This window comes from Glycine max, chromosome 9 (genome assembly GCF_000004515.6).
Source record: "Glycine max cultivar Williams 82 chromosome 9, Glycine_max_v4.0, whole genome shotgun sequence".
Lineage (NCBI taxonomy): Eukaryota > Viridiplantae > Streptophyta > Magnoliopsida > Fabales > Fabaceae > Glycine > Glycine max.
This window is the reverse complement of record NC_038245.2, coordinates 3,997,530-4,015,112: the sequence shown is the minus strand read 5'-3', so window position 1 is coordinate 4,015,112 and position 17,583 is coordinate 3,997,530. Positions and strand designations below refer to the sequence as shown.

The window sequence follows — 17,583 nt, the reverse complement described above, 5'->3', positions numbered from 1 at the left end:
ACTGACCTGTGGTAAGAAGGAAACATGTTGCTGAAGAAATCAAAGCAGGGGATGATCTGTCTATGCAAGTTTGAGGAAGCGGATGACGGCGTCGGATGTCTGGTGGGTCAACTACCAGTTTTTGGCCTAGACATGGAAGAGAACGAACGAGAGCGAGAGATGGGTGTGTGAGGGAAACAATGGTGTGTAGTGTGCACTTTGGTTATGCATTCTACCCTAACCCTAACCCTAACCCCTCAAATAAATAAGGGTGAATGGACTTAGTCCCTCAAGCTTAAAGAACAAAATTCTAAATTAATTAATTAAAGTTTGGAAAACTTAAAGTTTGGGTAAAATTTAAGTTTGTAAATATATCCTGAATGTTTGGATTTCTGTTACAAAAGCAATTTTGAGAAGAAAAAAAAATAATTTAGGTCTTGCTAATTAATGTTTTTAGAATATTGATTAAAAAGTTAAACGAAAAAAAATATTTATTATGAATATCATAAAAAAGTATAAAAAAATCAGGAGCAATACATTTGCCAAGTAATTTTACCAATGGATTAGGATTCTTACTTTTACTTTTATCCATTGAATTTGCTTTCATTTTGTTTTTCCTACTAAACGTTGTTTGCTGCTTCTTTGAAATTGAGTTTTTAAGTATAATTTTAGTCTCAAACATACTTTTGGAGAATAATCAAGTATTATCTCAAAATTCATTTTTTTTCTCGAACATATTGCTCCTACCAAAAATTCAAACGCATCCTTAGTATTTTTTTATTTTTTTTTTTTGGAATTCACCCTTGATATCTCAACCTACTAGCTTCAGTTACTACTAACTTATTTAACAAGAAAGACACCTTTAACCGGCAGTAGTAGTGGTGTAATAATAATGACACTATTAACAGTGAACAAATACAAGTATGCAACACCTTACACACACCCCAAAATAGAAAAAAAAATATTTAATAATAAAACATTTCAAAATTATCATGTGCGGCTAAAAAATAATAAACAGTCATGCATGATAATTTTGAAATTCTTTGTTATTAAGTAAATATATTATTGCCTTATTATTTTGTAATTGATCATCACAAGGGATGAAAATCACTCGTGAAATTATAGGACTCTCGAAGAATAATTACAAAACAAGTTCGTCTGAGAGATAAAAAAAAAATGTTGCACATCAAGAACAGTACTTTACAAGGGTATAAACTAATTTTATTGAATCACACAACGATACTAAATTTTTTACCGTTGATTAATGCAGACAATACTAGTAAGAGGGTCAATAAAGTACATAATTCTCTGCCATAGAAATCTTCCCAAATATACTCAACTAATGTTATGCAAACAGCAAAGCAAAAAATAAAGTGAGATCAACTAATATTGTGTTTGATTTGGCATTGAATCACGTTCAACGTGCTTTGGAACGCATGATTCGAGTAAAACAAACACACTAAATCAAACTAGAGGGTTTTTGTTTATTCCTTTTACAAAACTAAAATAAAAGTGATGATGTATTAACGAAACCAGCCAGGGACAAAAAAAAGACAAATGAAAAACGAAAAGAAAACACAAAAACTATTAAAAGAAGGGGTGGACAAATGAAAGTGTTTATCCCGATTGAAATTGAATGTTTACAAATTACAACAACGATTTGAAATCCCATCGCCCGACCTGCATTTTTGCCATTTAATATTTGGAAATTGGACTTGTTTCAACAATAATTCCCTCCACCTTCACAACATGAAAGAATCTAACAATATATATATATAAAGGTTCGTAATCTATGTTGTAGCTTGTTGGAAAGGTCGATCGAATCAAAAGCTCCTGCACAATATTGCATCTAAACTCCATGTTACTTGTAAGTAGCAAATTTGGGCAAGGAAAGAAACCATGGCTAAAAATTTTGAGCTCCAATCCTCTTTCAAAATTTTGCCAGTACAAATAAGATCAGAATTTAAACTTCTGTTTAGGCTTTTTCATCACGGCACATCCAGGGTCCTCTGTATTCTGCAGCAAAACAAACCTGGTTAGGTGAATTGTAAAAGTCTCTAGGAAAATAACCAGTCACATAAACAAGTAGTGACCTTTGGCTTTTTGTTTTTGTTTTTCTCTTTCTTCTTTTTCTTCTTCTTCTTCTTCTTCTTGCATTCCTTTACCTCAGATAGTTCATTCTGCTCTTCATCACTAGAATCCTATCAAGATCAGAAACAAACTGAGAAAGTGAAAAAGGCAGATATCTTAACAACTATTCAGACAGCACTTAACAGTAATGAAAAAAGAACCTTAGAATCAGAGTCACCAAAGGAGTCCACATGCCGAACATTTCTTCGTGAATTAGAAGTACCACCTAAAGTTGTAGGAAATCATAAAAATTACACTTAATAACTCCCACAAATTCAATTAAAGACATAGGATAAAGAAACTAAAATATCACATAGAACAAGCAAGCTATAGTATAAACATTAATCATGATTGTCCAGTTGATGTCTGTCTGTATTGGTAAGTTCTACTAAAATAATTCCTCCTCTATTCCATATTTTTTATTAAATAGCAGAAGAAAACCACCATTATTCTTTTCTACTAAACATGGCCAAGAAGATAAATATATGCATCAAATAATCACAAGCCAAGTACAGCATTCCCACAATAGTCACAGCAAAAACACACACTTGACGCAAAATAACAGTAGTAAATAAATTTGAATTTCTCATACCATGAGTTAATAAACAAATAAATAAAATAGTTTTTATTATTAAATCGGTCCCTATACTTGTCTGCACTTTGTTATTTTGATCCTATACATCGAAATTGTAAGTTATAGTCCCTCCACAAGCAAATTTAATGTGTTTTGACTTTTCATAATGTGGCTTATGGTGCTGCTGTTAAGAGCACCAGCAAAAAAAAAAATGGCAGTGTTAAGCCGCTAGAAATTTTTTCCACAGAAGAAAATCTTCTGGAAATTTTACATCAGCAGAAATTTTTTTTGAACGATTTTACACCGCCATAAAATATTTTTAGCTCTGTTACAGCTGTCAAAGTTAACAGAGTAAGAAGACAACTAACGACACAGACCAAACCACATTAAATTTGTTCGTTCAAGGTCTAAAACTTACAATTTTTACACATAAGGTCAAAATAGCAAAGTGCCAACAAGTACATAGGGACCAAATTAATAATCAAACCAATAAAATATAAATAACTGATCTAATACACAAAAAGGAATGCAATTTTAAAACACTCTCAGCATAAGAAATTTTATAAAAGTCAGCACAAACTATGATTAAATGATGGTATAAAAACTCTTTAGATTACACTCTAATTAAAATTCAAGACAGAGAGGGTCATACAAGAGAGGGAAGAGTGATAGAGAAAGAGTTAGAAGTGTTACTTGCATAGACAGTTTCTTTGGCATTATTGACAGCAAGTTCAAGGATATCAGGGTTAATAGACGCCAATCCATTTGGGTCTTTCAGCTTTCTCTCCAGAAACTTGGCCAAAGCCGCTGCTTTATTCGTCGCCAAGGGTCCACCTGGATGAGCCAACCTGTAACAAAAATCCACCAATCGAAAATTCACGTCAGACCCACTAAAATTGAAGGGGTGAGTAATGAAACTGTGGATTCAAAATAAAAAATTTAATCATGGGGCTAGCAATGAAGTGTGAAATTGAAAAGGGGGCAAAAACCCTAAAATGAGGAAGAAGCGAACCTAGGTTTGGAATTGGAAGGGCGGGGAAGAGGGGCGAATTTGCTTCCACGAAGTGCGCGTCTTTCATCTTCTGTCAGAGTTTCGATTTCTTTCACCATTTTCGAATTTGGCGGAAAACCTCCTATGTCTGCGTCTCTTCCTTCAAATCGTAGTTACTCTCTTCCTTTCTAGTTCAAATTCAATTTGATTTATTGCGCACAAAAACAAAATGTTTTATTTGACATGGATCGTTGATGCTTCATGGTTGACTAGGTTGGAAAACTCACTTGTAAGAATACTTTATTTAAAATTCATTAGGCTTGTTATTTATTTATTTTATGTAAAAAGATGTAGGATATGTTTAGTTTAGAGAAAATAAATAGAGGAAAGAAATAGAAGAATTTTTTTTAATTAAAATAAAGTATAAGAAATATGAGTCTCATAAAATATAATACAAATTTATTTGATATATTATTCTTTTTTTTCTTTCAAACCAACACAACCTTGATAAGAGAGGATGACACACAAGTAAGATGTTCACCTACTTTTTTTTTTTTTAAGGAAAAAATCCTTCCTTACTTCACTTGAGTAACCTCTTGTGTATTTATTATGCTTATTAAATTAGATATAATATTCTTTTAATGTAAAATTTTCATTTTTTGGCCTTAAATCTTTTATACAAATTAATTTCTTTTATATTTTTTTTAAATCATATTATTGGTAAGTGATTTTGCAGAAAATCTGACCGTACTACTCGATCCAATAACTCGTTGGTAATTAATTTATTTTATTTTACTTCTTTTAGTCGTTCTTAACTAATTAACAAAGATTGAGAAACTTTGGTAAAATTACTTATTAGTCTTAAATTTATAGAAAAAAAAATTTTGAACTTTTCAAACTTATCCTTATTTTAAAATTCACCATTTTTTAATTTTTCTCTCCTTATTTAAAAATTTAAGGTAGACTTAAAATATTAAATGCTTTATAGATTTTATAAAATGACTTATATAAAATAATAACAAGTTCTTTAGAGCGTGCGTTACTTATAATGAAATGTGAGTAATTTTAGTCTCAACTATTTATACTTCAAAATTAATCCTTTCTAAATTTTTCACAAAAAAAATCCCTTTTCTCTTAAACCTGACTTATTTATATTATTTTCAGTAGTTTAAATTTACATGTTTCTCTTATAATTTTAAATTTATAAACCCATCCAAACTCCATTCGTTGAAGTGAAAGAATTTGACTTTGAAAAACCTTGCTTTGAAATGTATATTTTTGGCATAGCAAAAGCCAAGAGTGTAATGCTCCTTAATATGCAACGCTTTGGAATGCATCATTAACATTTACCATTAGCCGTGCAACTGAAGAGAGTTGCTTAAATCATGTGCCCCACTATGAGATAAACACCGATCACTTATACAAACAATTGCTGCTTATAGTTTTTTATTTTTTTTTGTTCACATCAGCATCAGCTCCTCTAATGATACAACTTCATATGCAACGGTTCCTTATTCATAAGCTACTCCGGCTAAAGTTGTTCATAAGTAAGGTAAACAATCAAACCGTAAGTAAGGATTACTAATCAAGAAATATAAAACAACAGTATCTCAATCTTCATCCTCATTTTTTTTTCTTCAAACTTGATATCTTCACAGCATGGAATGATTACAGAAGTTGTGCTCCCCCACCTTGCTGGTATCTATGTCAGGAGCACAATACATTTGAAGATAATACGAATGGGGAGAGATGAATAAATTTTGGGCAATCAAATACTCTGAATTTACAGGCCTCTTTCTCAGCCTAAAATCTTAAAAAGAGGCAATAAAGCAAGAGGCCAATCCAATTGTATTACAATGAAATGAGAGATAAAATCACCGTGTAGAAAGCACTTTCAATGGTTTGGACAAGTGATGATGGCTAGTTGTATGGATGCTTAAGTGTCATAACCACAGCACATACCATTTTACTTCTCCATTCACCAATCCAAAACTAACCACCAATGAAGAACTTGAATATGTCACTCAATGAAACAATGCCTTCTACACGCTTGCTGCCAGCTTCCACGATGACAAGCCGCCTGACACCTGACTCCAGCATTAAACACAATTAAAGCATTCAACAGGACAATCTTCAAAATGAAATCGATGCAAATCTGGATAAACTAAATCTTAACTGCAATATCAACTTAACAAAAAACACAAACAAATTGAAGATCACAGTTGTTAGTTGGGCTCAAAGTCTTCATTGTTTATATTGACACTCAATCTGCTTGGTCTATCCAACTCTATTAACAAAATCCTAAGAAATAGTATATGCTATGAAAAATAGATTTAAAAAAATAGTCCTATTACAGCTTTACGACTAGGCCACCTTACGTCCACTTTCTACTATCAAGCAACTAATTATTTTAAGAGTATTTTAGTCAATTTTCATTCGGTTTTTAAAGCCTAAAAGGAGAAAAATATGCCAGGCCACTAGTGTCTGGATTTTTAGTTTTTATTTTTGTGAACATTCATTATGGGTGCCATTACACCTGCTAAGTCAATAATCAATACAATGACGGGGGATAAACAAAAGAACTCCTTTTTTCAGTATGGCTGAGGAAAACCATCAGATAGTTGTTGGAGGAAAGAGAGCTAACCCAAGGTCAACATAGGAAATTGGAATCACATTGTTGAGAATGGCACCCAGAAACAACATAAATATAGTATATATACATATGTAAAGTAAAATAATTCTCTATTCCCCATGTTCAGTGAATTTGGGGGTAGAAGTCTACAAAATAAGATGTTTTTATCAATATTTGAAGATACAAATGAATATTGACAAGAACTGAATGCTAACCCAGATATGAAAAAAAATAAAAAAATAAAAAAAGCAAGCTTTGAATGAACACTGAACAGTCAACTGAATGAAAGTGAAAGTCATGCTTTCATCAGAAAGGGAAAACAAGCACACCTGGATTTGCCAAGCGTTCCATCACTTTATGCAGAGGATCAGAACGCAAACACATCTGACATCTTTGACTTCTAAGCTCATAGGGACTATATGCGTCCTGGCCCAACTGCAAAGCCTGGACAATAAAGGATGCAAATGAGGTCATAAGAAAAACATTTAAAAAAGCCATTCATATCTATAGATAAAGTATGCAAACTTGGCTTAGAATACAGGCTGACAAAGACGCTAACATAGGAAAGGAATTCCCTTATTCCAAGAGTATGGCTTGTCTGTCTTACTCCATTTAATAACTATTTATTGACATTGAATGTCATTAAACCAATCCCTGGATCGAGAATTCTCATTAAATAGATCAGGTCTACAAAATTTTATATAATTTATGAAGAAGAGACGAAATCAGAACATATTTGTAATTTTCAATTTTCAAAACATAGATTGTTATGTTGGCAGAAGTTTATAGGTATGCAAAATGGAGAAGAAAAAAGACTTACCTGATGAACAGTCATTTCGTCAAGATTAATATGTGTATATGCTCTGTTCTTTGCCAAAGCTGTTATGTCACTGTCAATAAAAAAAAGCAGGGTGAAAAAGTTAGATTATACAAACCATTGCAAAGAATTGCTAGCACAATTTAATGCTTGAACCAACTGAGACATTATAGTACATCAAACAAGGCATCATGAAATATAATATTAAGGATATAAAACACAACAGACCTCCGACAGTATATATCCAATAATGAGTCATTATCATCAACTATTGGTATTGAGCTTACTTGGGCTGCAAAAGAACAGGGCAAGAATTAATGTAAGTAAAATTAAGCTTTTGCTCAAAGAAAATATTTCTCTTTTACATTTTAATGTTTGAATAAAAAAACAGTATCACCCCATAAAATTCATGTTTTCTTTTGATGATTAATCACACATTAAAATTCTTCTCATACTGGAAGACAGTGCTCTCTATCATCAGCCTAATACCTCAGAAGTATAATAGGATACCAATTTCTTCATCCTTTCTCTCTGTTGCTTTTCTTTTTGATACACTATGTTCAGGGTCAGACAAAAAGTTCACACCTTGAACTAATAAATTTAGGGCTGACGCAAGAGAAGCGGTTGGTCTCAACATTGCTAGAGGCCGCCGATTTGATTCCCCAATTTTGGGCACCCACGTGCCCACAGGTATTGCACAGATTGGAAGTTGAAGTACAGGCAAGGAACTAGAGCAGTGCCTAAAATACCTACAAATGCCTGAAAAATCAATTTGGTAAGGATCAAGCATGCCTAATAACACAATTAAAGAAAGTTACCAAGAAAGCTTACATTTAAGTATTCCTGAAAGTGAAGCAAGATGTAGTAACTGTGGAAATGAAGCATCTTCAGAAGATGAATGGATAATAGGAACAGTTGAAACCTCCTTTTGCAAGATCTTCATGGCAATATCTTTCAGATTATCATATGGCCCTGCCTGCATCATAAAAGAATCATACAAAAGGATGTCAAATATACTGAACTAATAGTACTACAGTGGTGCAATGCAATAGACAGGTACCTTTAATTAAAGAATACAATGATAATTAGTAAAACCAGTCAATCATTTCATGATTCCAAACACATATAAGTCTAGGCAAAGACATAGGCAACTCCATCCCTAGAAAATTTAGATTCAAGATCCTCTTCCTTATGGTCCATGACTTGACTGTCAAACAACATGGTGGATTGGCGTTGAGGGCAATATTATGAAAAAAGAGAAGCTAGAAATAATTGCTTCAACTTCGAATGTGGATCTGAGCCACTTACATGCATCCTAAATGATACCCAAACACCCACAAAGACACTTGGTACACAAAACATACTGAATTTAACTTGACGAAACAAAACTAAAAAAGAACAAAAGATTAACAAGAATAATGAAGGAGAAACAGTATTTTATTATCTTTTTTTGATAAGGAAAAGACCAAAGCTTAGTAGACACATGCCAATTTCTTCCCAACCTGAAATAACAAGTGAAAATGGGATGGGCAGTAAATAGTAATAATAATAATAATAATTTTTTACAATTTGAAGCCCTAATATGTTGGCTAATATATATAACCACTCAAGGTCATGGTATCATTACAATGGAGTTTGGACAATAAAAACAGGATTAGAAATACAATAAAAACAGAAAAAAAAAAAAAAGGACAAAAGAAAAGATGGTCCCCAAAACTGAATAAAAAACGAAAGATAGACAAGATAAAGATATTGTGAAGAAAAAAAGGAAAGAAGATAGTATTTAACTCAGACAGGGTTTAAAGAAGTTCTGGTCACCAGAGTTTGAGTCACTGGAGTCATAATTGTCGGCAGGTGGTAGAATGTAATGAGAAGCAACAGGTCCAGGAAAGAGCAGGAGAAGATAACATGCAGAAGAGTGAAGAAAGATTCTAAAAATCCTATTCAAAACTCTTAAAAAATTGATTTAAAAAAATAAGGAAAAAAATGTCCATCTCTGCCATGGTCGCTATAAACCACTATGGTCACAAAACACCACAAAGCAGGAGGCAAACGGCAGTGCACATCAAAACCACACCACTATTCCGTTATGGTGGTGCATAATCACCATTTAACAATTTGTAAATTCTTTTCCATTCATTTAAGCCTGTTGCAGACACTACTCTACATCTGACCTCATCTCATTAACCTTTTACCCAGAGATAGAATTAACAAAACAAAAAAATCCACAGCAATAATTAATTCAAGCAGCTCATGTTACACCATTATACACATGCATCTTTGTATATATTTTACAAAACACAATACGCAAGTAATAAAAAAATGAGCCCTATGACATACTAAAGCCATAAAAAAACACGTACATGGATAAAACATCTTGAAAATGCAGTTCCATGTCCATTGTTCTGTCTATTTAGATACGATTTTCCTTCTTTCCAAGCTGATATGGTATGTGTTTCAAGCTCCTCTTCTGTCAGATTGGATCCATGATTCCCCAGCTGAAAATAGGAAAATAAAAAGTTTTAAGTTTCAACAAGCATTGTTGCAAACTACACATGTGTGCACACACAAATAAACTTTAAGGTATCCATGTAAAAATTGAAGAATAACTGCTAGTGATGCACAATGGTCGCAAAAGAAACAAAGCTATATATTCTACTAATCATCAACAGTAGTAAGTTAACCAACAATTTTTTTCTTCTTAATAGTTAGCAAACAAATTTAAAAGCACACTCTCTCAAGTTAGGATTCTACTAATTTTTGTAGTCATCTCTTCTCCTTAAAAGTAGAAGCGGATCCATCTAGCTTTTGTGACATCCCTGTTTATAGTTTTTTCTTCACTAAAAGAGATACTTTTACTCTTTGGAGCTTCTCTGAAAATGGACCTAAAAATTTGTTTGGCCCAGCTCCTCCTTTTAATCAAGAAGAGAAGCTCAAAAAGAGTTGAGCCAAATGATAGTTTAATAAGCATCTTTGTTTCAGGTCACTGCTTTTGCAGCAACATGAGAAGAAAGAAAGAAACATTCTATATAGTAACTCGGAAAATGGAGTATAGACTCTAGCTCCTTCTGGTGTGTTTTCGTGCAACCTAGCTCAATTCCCAAATATCCAGAGATTCCTCCTTGATAAATCCTTAGACAGTCCAAAAGTCCCTCCAACACCCAAATCTGTTGTTTGCAATTTGCAAGGAAGCTATTTTCCACTGGAACAATATTTTGTGGAATTTTTTAGGAGAGGATGAAGAATCCTCATATTTTAAAACAAATTCTGTTGATTCGCAATAAGGAGGCTGCGAAAATTTTATGGCAGTGTGCAAGTTATACAATTCTTTGGTGAACTTAATCAGAGCCTAATACGCACACACCTTCAACTCTTCAAGGGGTTTCCATGCTATTAAATCTCCTTTTTGGACAACATTGTGTCTTAAAGCCTCTCTTTGGTGTTCAGCTCAATGTTAAAATGTTTTCCATCTCTGACTTGCAGAGATTAAGTAGCCCTGTTGCACACTTAGTTTTCTTATATTCTTTTTTTTTCTTCCTTTTGTATTTACATAATTTAGAGAACAACCTCATTTTGCCCAAACCATAATTACTTTCTTTCTCTTCTGTCAAATTAAAAATATTTTTCTATCGAAAAGGGATGTGGTGAATAGCAGCTTAGCAGTGGATATCACTATGATGATAAGAAGGAAACTATTGTAGAAGGTCAATATTATTATAGTCCCTGACATAAACATAAACAGAAGAAAACTTATGAGTTGGTTTATTTGATAGTAGGATTGTGATACATGAGTTCTTTTCAGATGAAGATTTGCATACAAATTCTTTTTAATGGAAAAAGGTCATGAATAAACAAGTTGTAAAAATTGTATCGTGATCTTCATATAATTCCAAGAATAAACTGTATATTCCAGCAAAAAGACAAAGTGGTCTAAAAATATGCAATTCAAATGAGCAGTTTAACGATACTGCAAAATCTTGAAATTGATGATTTTAAACAACTATTTCTGGTTCCCAGATCATACTGGAAAGTGCTAAAAATAAATATCAGCATTGTAATTGTGCATATCAAATGTTAGAATTGTTAAGAAAGACAAAAAGATGATTTCAAATTTTGAAGTGGAATTTAACACACCAATTCACCGTACCCATAACCAACATCAAATAATTTAAAATAAAAAGTCATAGCAACAAGTTGGTTTGTGCAAACAGCAGCATGCAGAATCAATCGATATGTATATACACTTCCAATGGCTCAAATATTATGAAAATTTCTATGCAAATATTTCTACCAATCAAGTCATAGTACTTTGGTCCTGCCAATCACTGATGATTAAGTGTCAAATCTGAACAAATATTTTTTGCCAAGAAGTTTATTGCACAAGACACTTGTTCAATCATACAAGTAGACTGTTTGGTTGGAATTTGAAGCAACTAGCTTTCAAGAATAAAAATACAAGTTTTTCACACATTTTTCTTTTTTTCCTTTTCCTTTCATTACCAGGTTTTGTAACTTGTCATACCTCTTCTATCTATATGACATATAATACACTATCTATCACAGCATCACAAATCATCACCATAAAAGCATTGTATTCAGAAAGCTTATCAATACAAAGAAATAATGATCCTAAACTTATGCACCTCTGTTAAAATATAAAATAAATACCTCTCTTAAAATTAAAATAAAATCCGAAGCACTAAGAACACCAACAAATTGCCCCTTGCAGAAGTCCCAAAGAGGAGCCATGAAAACTCCCTGCAAATTATCCAGATCAGAAAAATTGCATATGCAAATTTCTAATCAGCAATTCACACTAAAACTAAGAAAGCTAATGCATATAAAGGAATAAGGATTAAGAAAAAGTCTTAAAATCATTGTCAAAATAACTGGTCAAATTCCATAGAGCAATTCAAAAGCACGAGTTCATTCTCACCTATTTACCAGGGTAAAGGCACATTTAAAATGGCACCAATTTGTTTGGCAAACATTACTAAATATGCTTAAAGGACTCTGGAAACTTTCATTTCATCTGAGAGGGAAAAAAAATAGCTACCTGCTCATGCAATATATGAAATGCCTGTTTCACTGGTAGATCAACATCCAAAGCAACAACCTGTGGCCAGGAGTCACTATCACTATTAGTAATTTTATGATTCAAGTTTGAGGTTTGTAAATTTGATGAAATGTAGGCAAATCATAATGTCCAAAATAAAGGGTAAAGGTAAAACTTCCAAACCTTGCCTGACTCGGGAAGTAATTCATAAGCGGTGTGTGAAGATAGAAATGCAGAAATACGCTGACGGGATATTTGTACATCAGTATCTGATATTCTTGGCAGCACCTCACTCAAAGTACCATCGGTCAACCGGGCCTGCTTATTAAGTGAACAACATAATATACTTAAAGTCTGAACAATTAAACATCCTATGCAAATAAACGAGATACAGTTTCAGTTTTCAGACATGAGTGGAAATCATATTATAAAATGCTACAGAACAAACATGAGCAACAAGAAATTGTAAGTTACCAGGTTCACAAGTTATAACAAACAAGGAATCAGAAAGATTATATTTAATTTCATTCCAGAGAGAAAAGTCAACAGACCTACATAGATTAATATTGCTGGAACATAGATCTTAACATCTAAAATGAGTTACAAAACATTCTCTAGAGTCCAGTCAGATCATAGTATTGACCCTACTTTTTGAAATTCCATTCACAAGTACAGCATAGCCAGAATACAAAGAGCAGCCATGTCACTAAAAACAAACAGAAGTGTCAAGGTAAGACTAACTCTCACCATTCGGCGAAAAGCATCATTATCCACATCCATGCTATTTCCAGAAGCAACGTCTGGAGGTAAAACAGGCATGTAGTTAGGATCAGTGGCCAATAAGACAGTGTTGACTATCCCATATTCTCCAGGTACATAAGGTTGATGTTCATCATGCCGCCATTCTCCATCAACAAAAAACTTGTACTGCATTCAAATAACTTCATAATAAGTATCCAACCACCAGGAATCAAGGTCAAACATTTTCTACAAATAACATCTTTTCAAATCCATCAGTGCGTATCATAATCAGCGACTTGAAATCCCAAACATGAGCAACATATGGCACCTGACCTCAAACTCAGATAACAACTATTGACAAAACCAAATAACATTTCAAAAAGAAAATTAAATAACTATAATAAAACAGGATCTAAACCTTTGTAAATAACCTCAAGCACCATATCCAATTACGACCATATCAACCAGACTCCATATTAAACCATGAATTTTATAATTTTAATTATTTAGCAGCAATATAGAGTACAGTCAGTAATATTACCCTCACAAGCTAAAGGAATGTTTTGTTACCAAAACATCTCTCTAAATAACAGCCAATACAAATTATCAAATCCACAAAACCATCAAACACAACACCCGCAACATTTAGAAACACAATCATAAACTCACCTGATGGTAACCGGGTGGCAAGTTATAAATCACTTGAAACACAGTTGGACAACCTTCCACTGGCGACATCGGTAGAAGCTCCAACCACCTTTCAGACCAAAACTTACATCAAGAGAGATAAGCAAGATTAAACTAAAACATTCTAGCAAAAACATTACGACGTTCATGAAACAATCAACAAAATTAAGCACCGTGTGAAAGAACCACTGAGAAACACACTCCTTCCTCCATATGGCCACACAAAACGCATGGGAATTAGCACTGTCCCTGCCACACCACCCGCAGCATCCCTTGCAGAATCCATGCTCTGACCAAACATTCAACCTCGAATTAAGTGCTACTTTGAGAATACCCTCCAAGCACCACACTTCATCGCAGCTCCGGCTCCCACGTTGCAAATTCAAGTGAATGCCGCGCCAATTCAATGCACTACGAAGCCCAAAAAAAGAAAGAAAAAAATCTACCCCAAATCAAAAAAACCACTTGCAAAAAAGAAAAAGCTCGGATTTTGATGCTTGATTCGACGGGAAAATCAAAAGGAGAAAGTGCCCATTTCTCACTGCAACAGAACCTACGAAGAAACTGAAGCGGGTACGGAAATGGAAAAAAAACAGTTAATTAAATGTGCACGCAACAAACCATTGACTAGAACGCACAAAACCCTAACCCTAAATTGAAAAAACCTACCAAATTCAACCTGGAAGAGCCGCGAACTTGGAAAAATCTGAGAAAACCAAAGCAGAGAGAGAGTCTAAGAGGGAAACAGAGGAAAATTCGAAACCCTATTGAAACATCAGAAGAAACTAGTTTGAGAAAACCGAGAGATTTATCCCCGAAGACGAAAAACAAAAGAAATAAAATAAAATAAAATCATAGAAATTTAAATTTAAAAAAAAAATCGAATAGGGAAAATGAATGATTATTATGAAGGTGCGAATTGCTAAAGGGAAAATTCTGTGAGTGAGTTTGTGAAATTGGAAAAAATGGAATGATAAAAGTGGCAGTTAAACTGTAAAAGGTGTCAGATTGGAAGTGCACCTGCGCATTTTTAAAGGTAAGAAGTTTTTCGTATTTGTCTTCTGTTTTCTATACCTTTGGCAAGTGTCTGAGGTGGTGAGTCCCAAATTTTTTTATAAAAAAACATATTAAAAAAAGCAATTTACCTTGTTCTTTACATAAAAAAAAGTGCATATAATAAGAAAAGGGGTTAATTGATTAACTCCATTCTAACTTTCTAAGTAAGAACAAACGGATTTATACTATTGGTTTAAATTTTAACCCTACACAGCAACAAACAGCCCAATGTAATCCAAAGATAAGTCCTCTGCAAGTTAATTAAAATATTTTATGAAAATATTATAATTGTATACTTTATCTTTCCTATTCTTGTTATGTTTTAAAAAAAATAATATTTTTACATGTGTACTGTACAAATATAAATATTTATTTTTATATAATTATTTTATATTTTGTGTGCTGTATAAAATAAATATTTAATTTTATATGATTAAATTCTATAATAAATTTTTTTTTAAATGTATAAATTATATTCTATATTTGTAGCGAACAATTTAAATTATAAGTAGTATTTATGTGCAGTACATAATATGAATGTTTATTTTATATTTCGAAATATATATAAATTATATTATGTCTAAATTTCATAATACATAAATACTTTAGAACACATAATTTATATTTTGAGTTTATGATGAACAATTCCAAAAAAAAAAAAAACAACAAAGAATACACGAGAGGAGGATTGAATTGTTTCTTGCACTTTTGTGTATTTTAACCCCTTTTGTATAAGATTGTTCACAAAATGTGAAGGATGAAAAGATAAAGAAGAGACATATGTTTATATTGTTTCATAAATCAAGAGTTATGTTTATTCCAGTTGGATGAAAGAGGGGCTCACTACGCCAGAAATGTAATTATATAGCGACAATTATACAACACTTATTTAAAAAGTGTTACATTACAGTATGGAAATTTGACATAGTGCTTATCTAAACAACTATATTGCGCCAACTTAGAAAAGCGCCTTACTTTGACATATTTTTTTAGAAAAAAAAAAAATACACACATCACCTTCTATAAAAGCGCTTTATATCATTTTTAAATTTTCACTCATCAACCCTTCCCCTACTCTGAGTCTTGGTCTCTCTCGTGGTTTGCTTTGCTTAAACCCTCATGACCACTCTCTCCATCTAGAACACTGTAGCACTCAACTCATGTAACACCCAATTTTTTTATAAAATAAATAAAAAGAGTTTTATTTAAAAATTAATAAAGTTTTAAGAAATTAAACAAATAACATAAAGGAATTTTTATTAATTAAAATAAGAGTTTCATAATATTAGAAAATAAATAAAGTAAAAGATGTTTTACAAAATAAAAAGATATTTTAATTATTTATTTATGTAATAAAAGAATAAAATAGAGTTTATTTTTATAAAATAATTAAATAAAGAAAAAATTGAGTAAATAATAAGTTCAGAGTATCTTAATTATAAACAGAGACATATTAGGTTAGTTTTTACGGTTATAATACGTCTGTATGATTTTCCTTTTTTCCAAATTCATTCTCTCTTCTCTCATCCCAACAATCCTTTTTTTTCGCATACGCTTAAATTTATATTAGTAAAATTACGATCTCGTACTCATTAACCGTTGGATCATTCCAAAATTTGGACATTACCTTCAGAACTCATTCACTCACATTCCCACTGTTGGGATTTGCGAAATAATGTATGCAGAGAGAGAAAAATGCCCCTTGCATAGAGACAGTGAAATTGATGATTTAATCTTTTCTTCTTCTTTCTAACGCTTGGAAACCCTAACAGAGCAACCAAAAGAAAAGCTTGAGAAATCTTAGGGAACTGTCGTTGTCACTACTAGACTACACATGTGAGTCTGCTTAAAGGTAAAGGATGAATTACTCACGCTTGGGAATTAGAATGAACATGTGTATAGATCCCTAGAGGATAAAATTTGGGTTATTTTGGATTGTTTTATGAATTTCAATTTTGTTCTTATTCTTTTATTCGCGAATTGATTGTGTTTAACGAATTAATTGATGTCTCGATGCGAAATTATTGTGAAATTGATATATTCTTGTGTTGAATGTGAAACCTAAAAATTGGGTATTTTCTAATTAGCATGAATTGATGAAATTAAGTAAGGAGAGATTTACCGTAAGAGGGAGTGAGATATTGATTTCATATTTTCCCCTTTTCGTGCTCTTTAGGGTTTTTTATATATAGTTTGGAATTAATATTATAATTTGGAATTAGAATAGCCTAACAGAATGATATTTTCGATTATTGTTTTAGTTTTAATATTTACTATGAGTTTATATATTGTTTCATATTGTTATTCTTTAAAATTGGCCAAAGTCTATTTAACTATAAGGTTCTTCAAAAGTTTTAGTGAATCCTTGGTGCAATTTTGTTTGATTATATTTTACTTTGTAAATGCATGATTAGAATTTTTGTGTTTTTAATTATTTATATATTATGTGTGTTTATATATGAAACACTATTAGTATATTATAAATTGTGATTGAAATTGAGTATAAGTGATAAGTTGAGCATGTGTTAATTCGTGAGATATACGAGAACATGTAATGATGGATTGTGACATTGGAAGGTGTTAAATTGTGGACATGGGATATGGTTGTAAATAAGTGTATGGTTAATACTTTATGTGACATTACTTGTGTCTTGAGTTGTGAATTGTATAATAACTCGACAGGTGTTTACCTTGAGACAAGTGTTTATGCGCAAGGTGTTAAAGGAAAGTGTAGGGTTCCAAGTTAAGAACCTGAGGTGTTAAATTGTAGCGTAATGTGTGAAGTGTTAAAAGGAAAGTGTAGGGTTCCAAGTTAGGAACATGAGGTGTTAAATTGTAGCCCAATACGTGAGGTGTTAAAAGGAAAGTGTAGGGTTCCAAGTTAGGAACCTAAAGTGTTAAATTGTAGGGCATTATGTCA

General features: G+C 32.3%; 2 protein-coding genes across 8 annotated transcripts; both read right to left on the bottom strand.

Annotated features, from left to right (window-relative positions):
* Window positions 1-1,579: 1,579 nt before the first annotated feature.
* On the bottom strand, window positions 1,580-3,971 carry LOC100784500 (uncharacterized). Its single transcript, XM_003533422.5, has 5 exons — window positions 3,696-3,971; window positions 3,377-3,531; window positions 2,271-2,335; window positions 2,073-2,180; window positions 1,580-1,995 (listed from the first exon to the last, which is right to left on the bottom strand). The coding sequence occupies exons 1-5, from the start codon at window positions 3,791-3,793 to the stop codon at window positions 1,936-1,938; spliced, it is 486 nt and encodes a 161-aa protein (XP_003533470.1). The 5' UTR covers window positions 3,794-3,971; the 3' UTR covers window positions 1,580-1,935.
* A 1,120-nt stretch (window positions 3,972-5,091) lies between these two features.
* Window positions 5,092-14,650, bottom strand: LOC100781819 (sucrose nonfermenting 4-like protein). Of its 7 annotated transcripts, none has more exons than XM_014761906.2 (14): window positions 14,628-14,650; window positions 13,781-14,018; window positions 13,590-13,691; window positions 12,927-13,106; window positions 12,363-12,500; window positions 12,180-12,239; window positions 11,792-11,881; window positions 9,487-9,621; window positions 7,955-8,099; window positions 7,709-7,882; window positions 7,352-7,415; window positions 7,127-7,196; window positions 6,636-6,750; window positions 5,092-5,761 (listed from the first exon to the last, which is right to left on the bottom strand). In XM_014761906.2, the coding sequence occupies exons 1-14, from the start codon at window positions 14,633-14,635 to the stop codon at window positions 5,667-5,669; spliced, it is 1,614 nt and encodes a 537-aa protein (XP_014617392.1). In that variant the 5' UTR covers window positions 14,636-14,650; the 3' UTR covers window positions 5,092-5,666. The 7 variants fall into 7 exon arrangements, with proteins under 7 accessions (XP_014617392.1, XP_014617393.1, XP_006586934.1 ...); XM_014761907.2 differs by having other exon boundaries at window positions 12,363-12,497; XM_006586871.3 differs by lacking the exon at window positions 14,628-14,650 and adding an exon at window positions 14,277-14,621 and having other exon boundaries at window positions 13,590-13,677; window positions 13,781-14,171.
* Between the last annotated feature and the right edge of the window lie 2,933 nt (window positions 14,651-17,583).

Excerpts from the sequence above, each read along its gene's own strand:
- LOC100784500 (XM_003533422.5), bottom strand. The coding sequence starts at position 3,793 with ATGGTGAAAGAAATCGAAACTCTGACAGAAGATGAAAGACGCGCACTT. Across the intron at positions 2,181-2,270 it reads TTGGTGACTCTGATTCTAAG|GATTCTAGTGATGAAGAGCA; the intron begins GTTCTTTTTTCA and ends TGATCTTGATAG. Across the intron at positions 1,996-2,072 it reads ACAAAAACAAAAAGCCAAAG|AATACAGAGGACCCTGGATG; the intron begins GTCACTACTTGT and ends GTTTTGCTGCAG.
- LOC100781819 (XM_014761906.2), bottom strand. Across the intron at positions 7,416-7,708 it reads CCTAAATTTATTAGTTCAAG|CCCAAGTAAGCTCAATACCA; the intron begins GTGTGAACTTTT and ends GTTCTTTTGCAG. Across the intron at positions 6,751-7,126 it reads ACGAAATGACTGTTCATCAG|GCTTTGCAGTTGGGCCAGGA; the intron begins GTAAGTCTTTTT and ends TTTATTGTCCAG.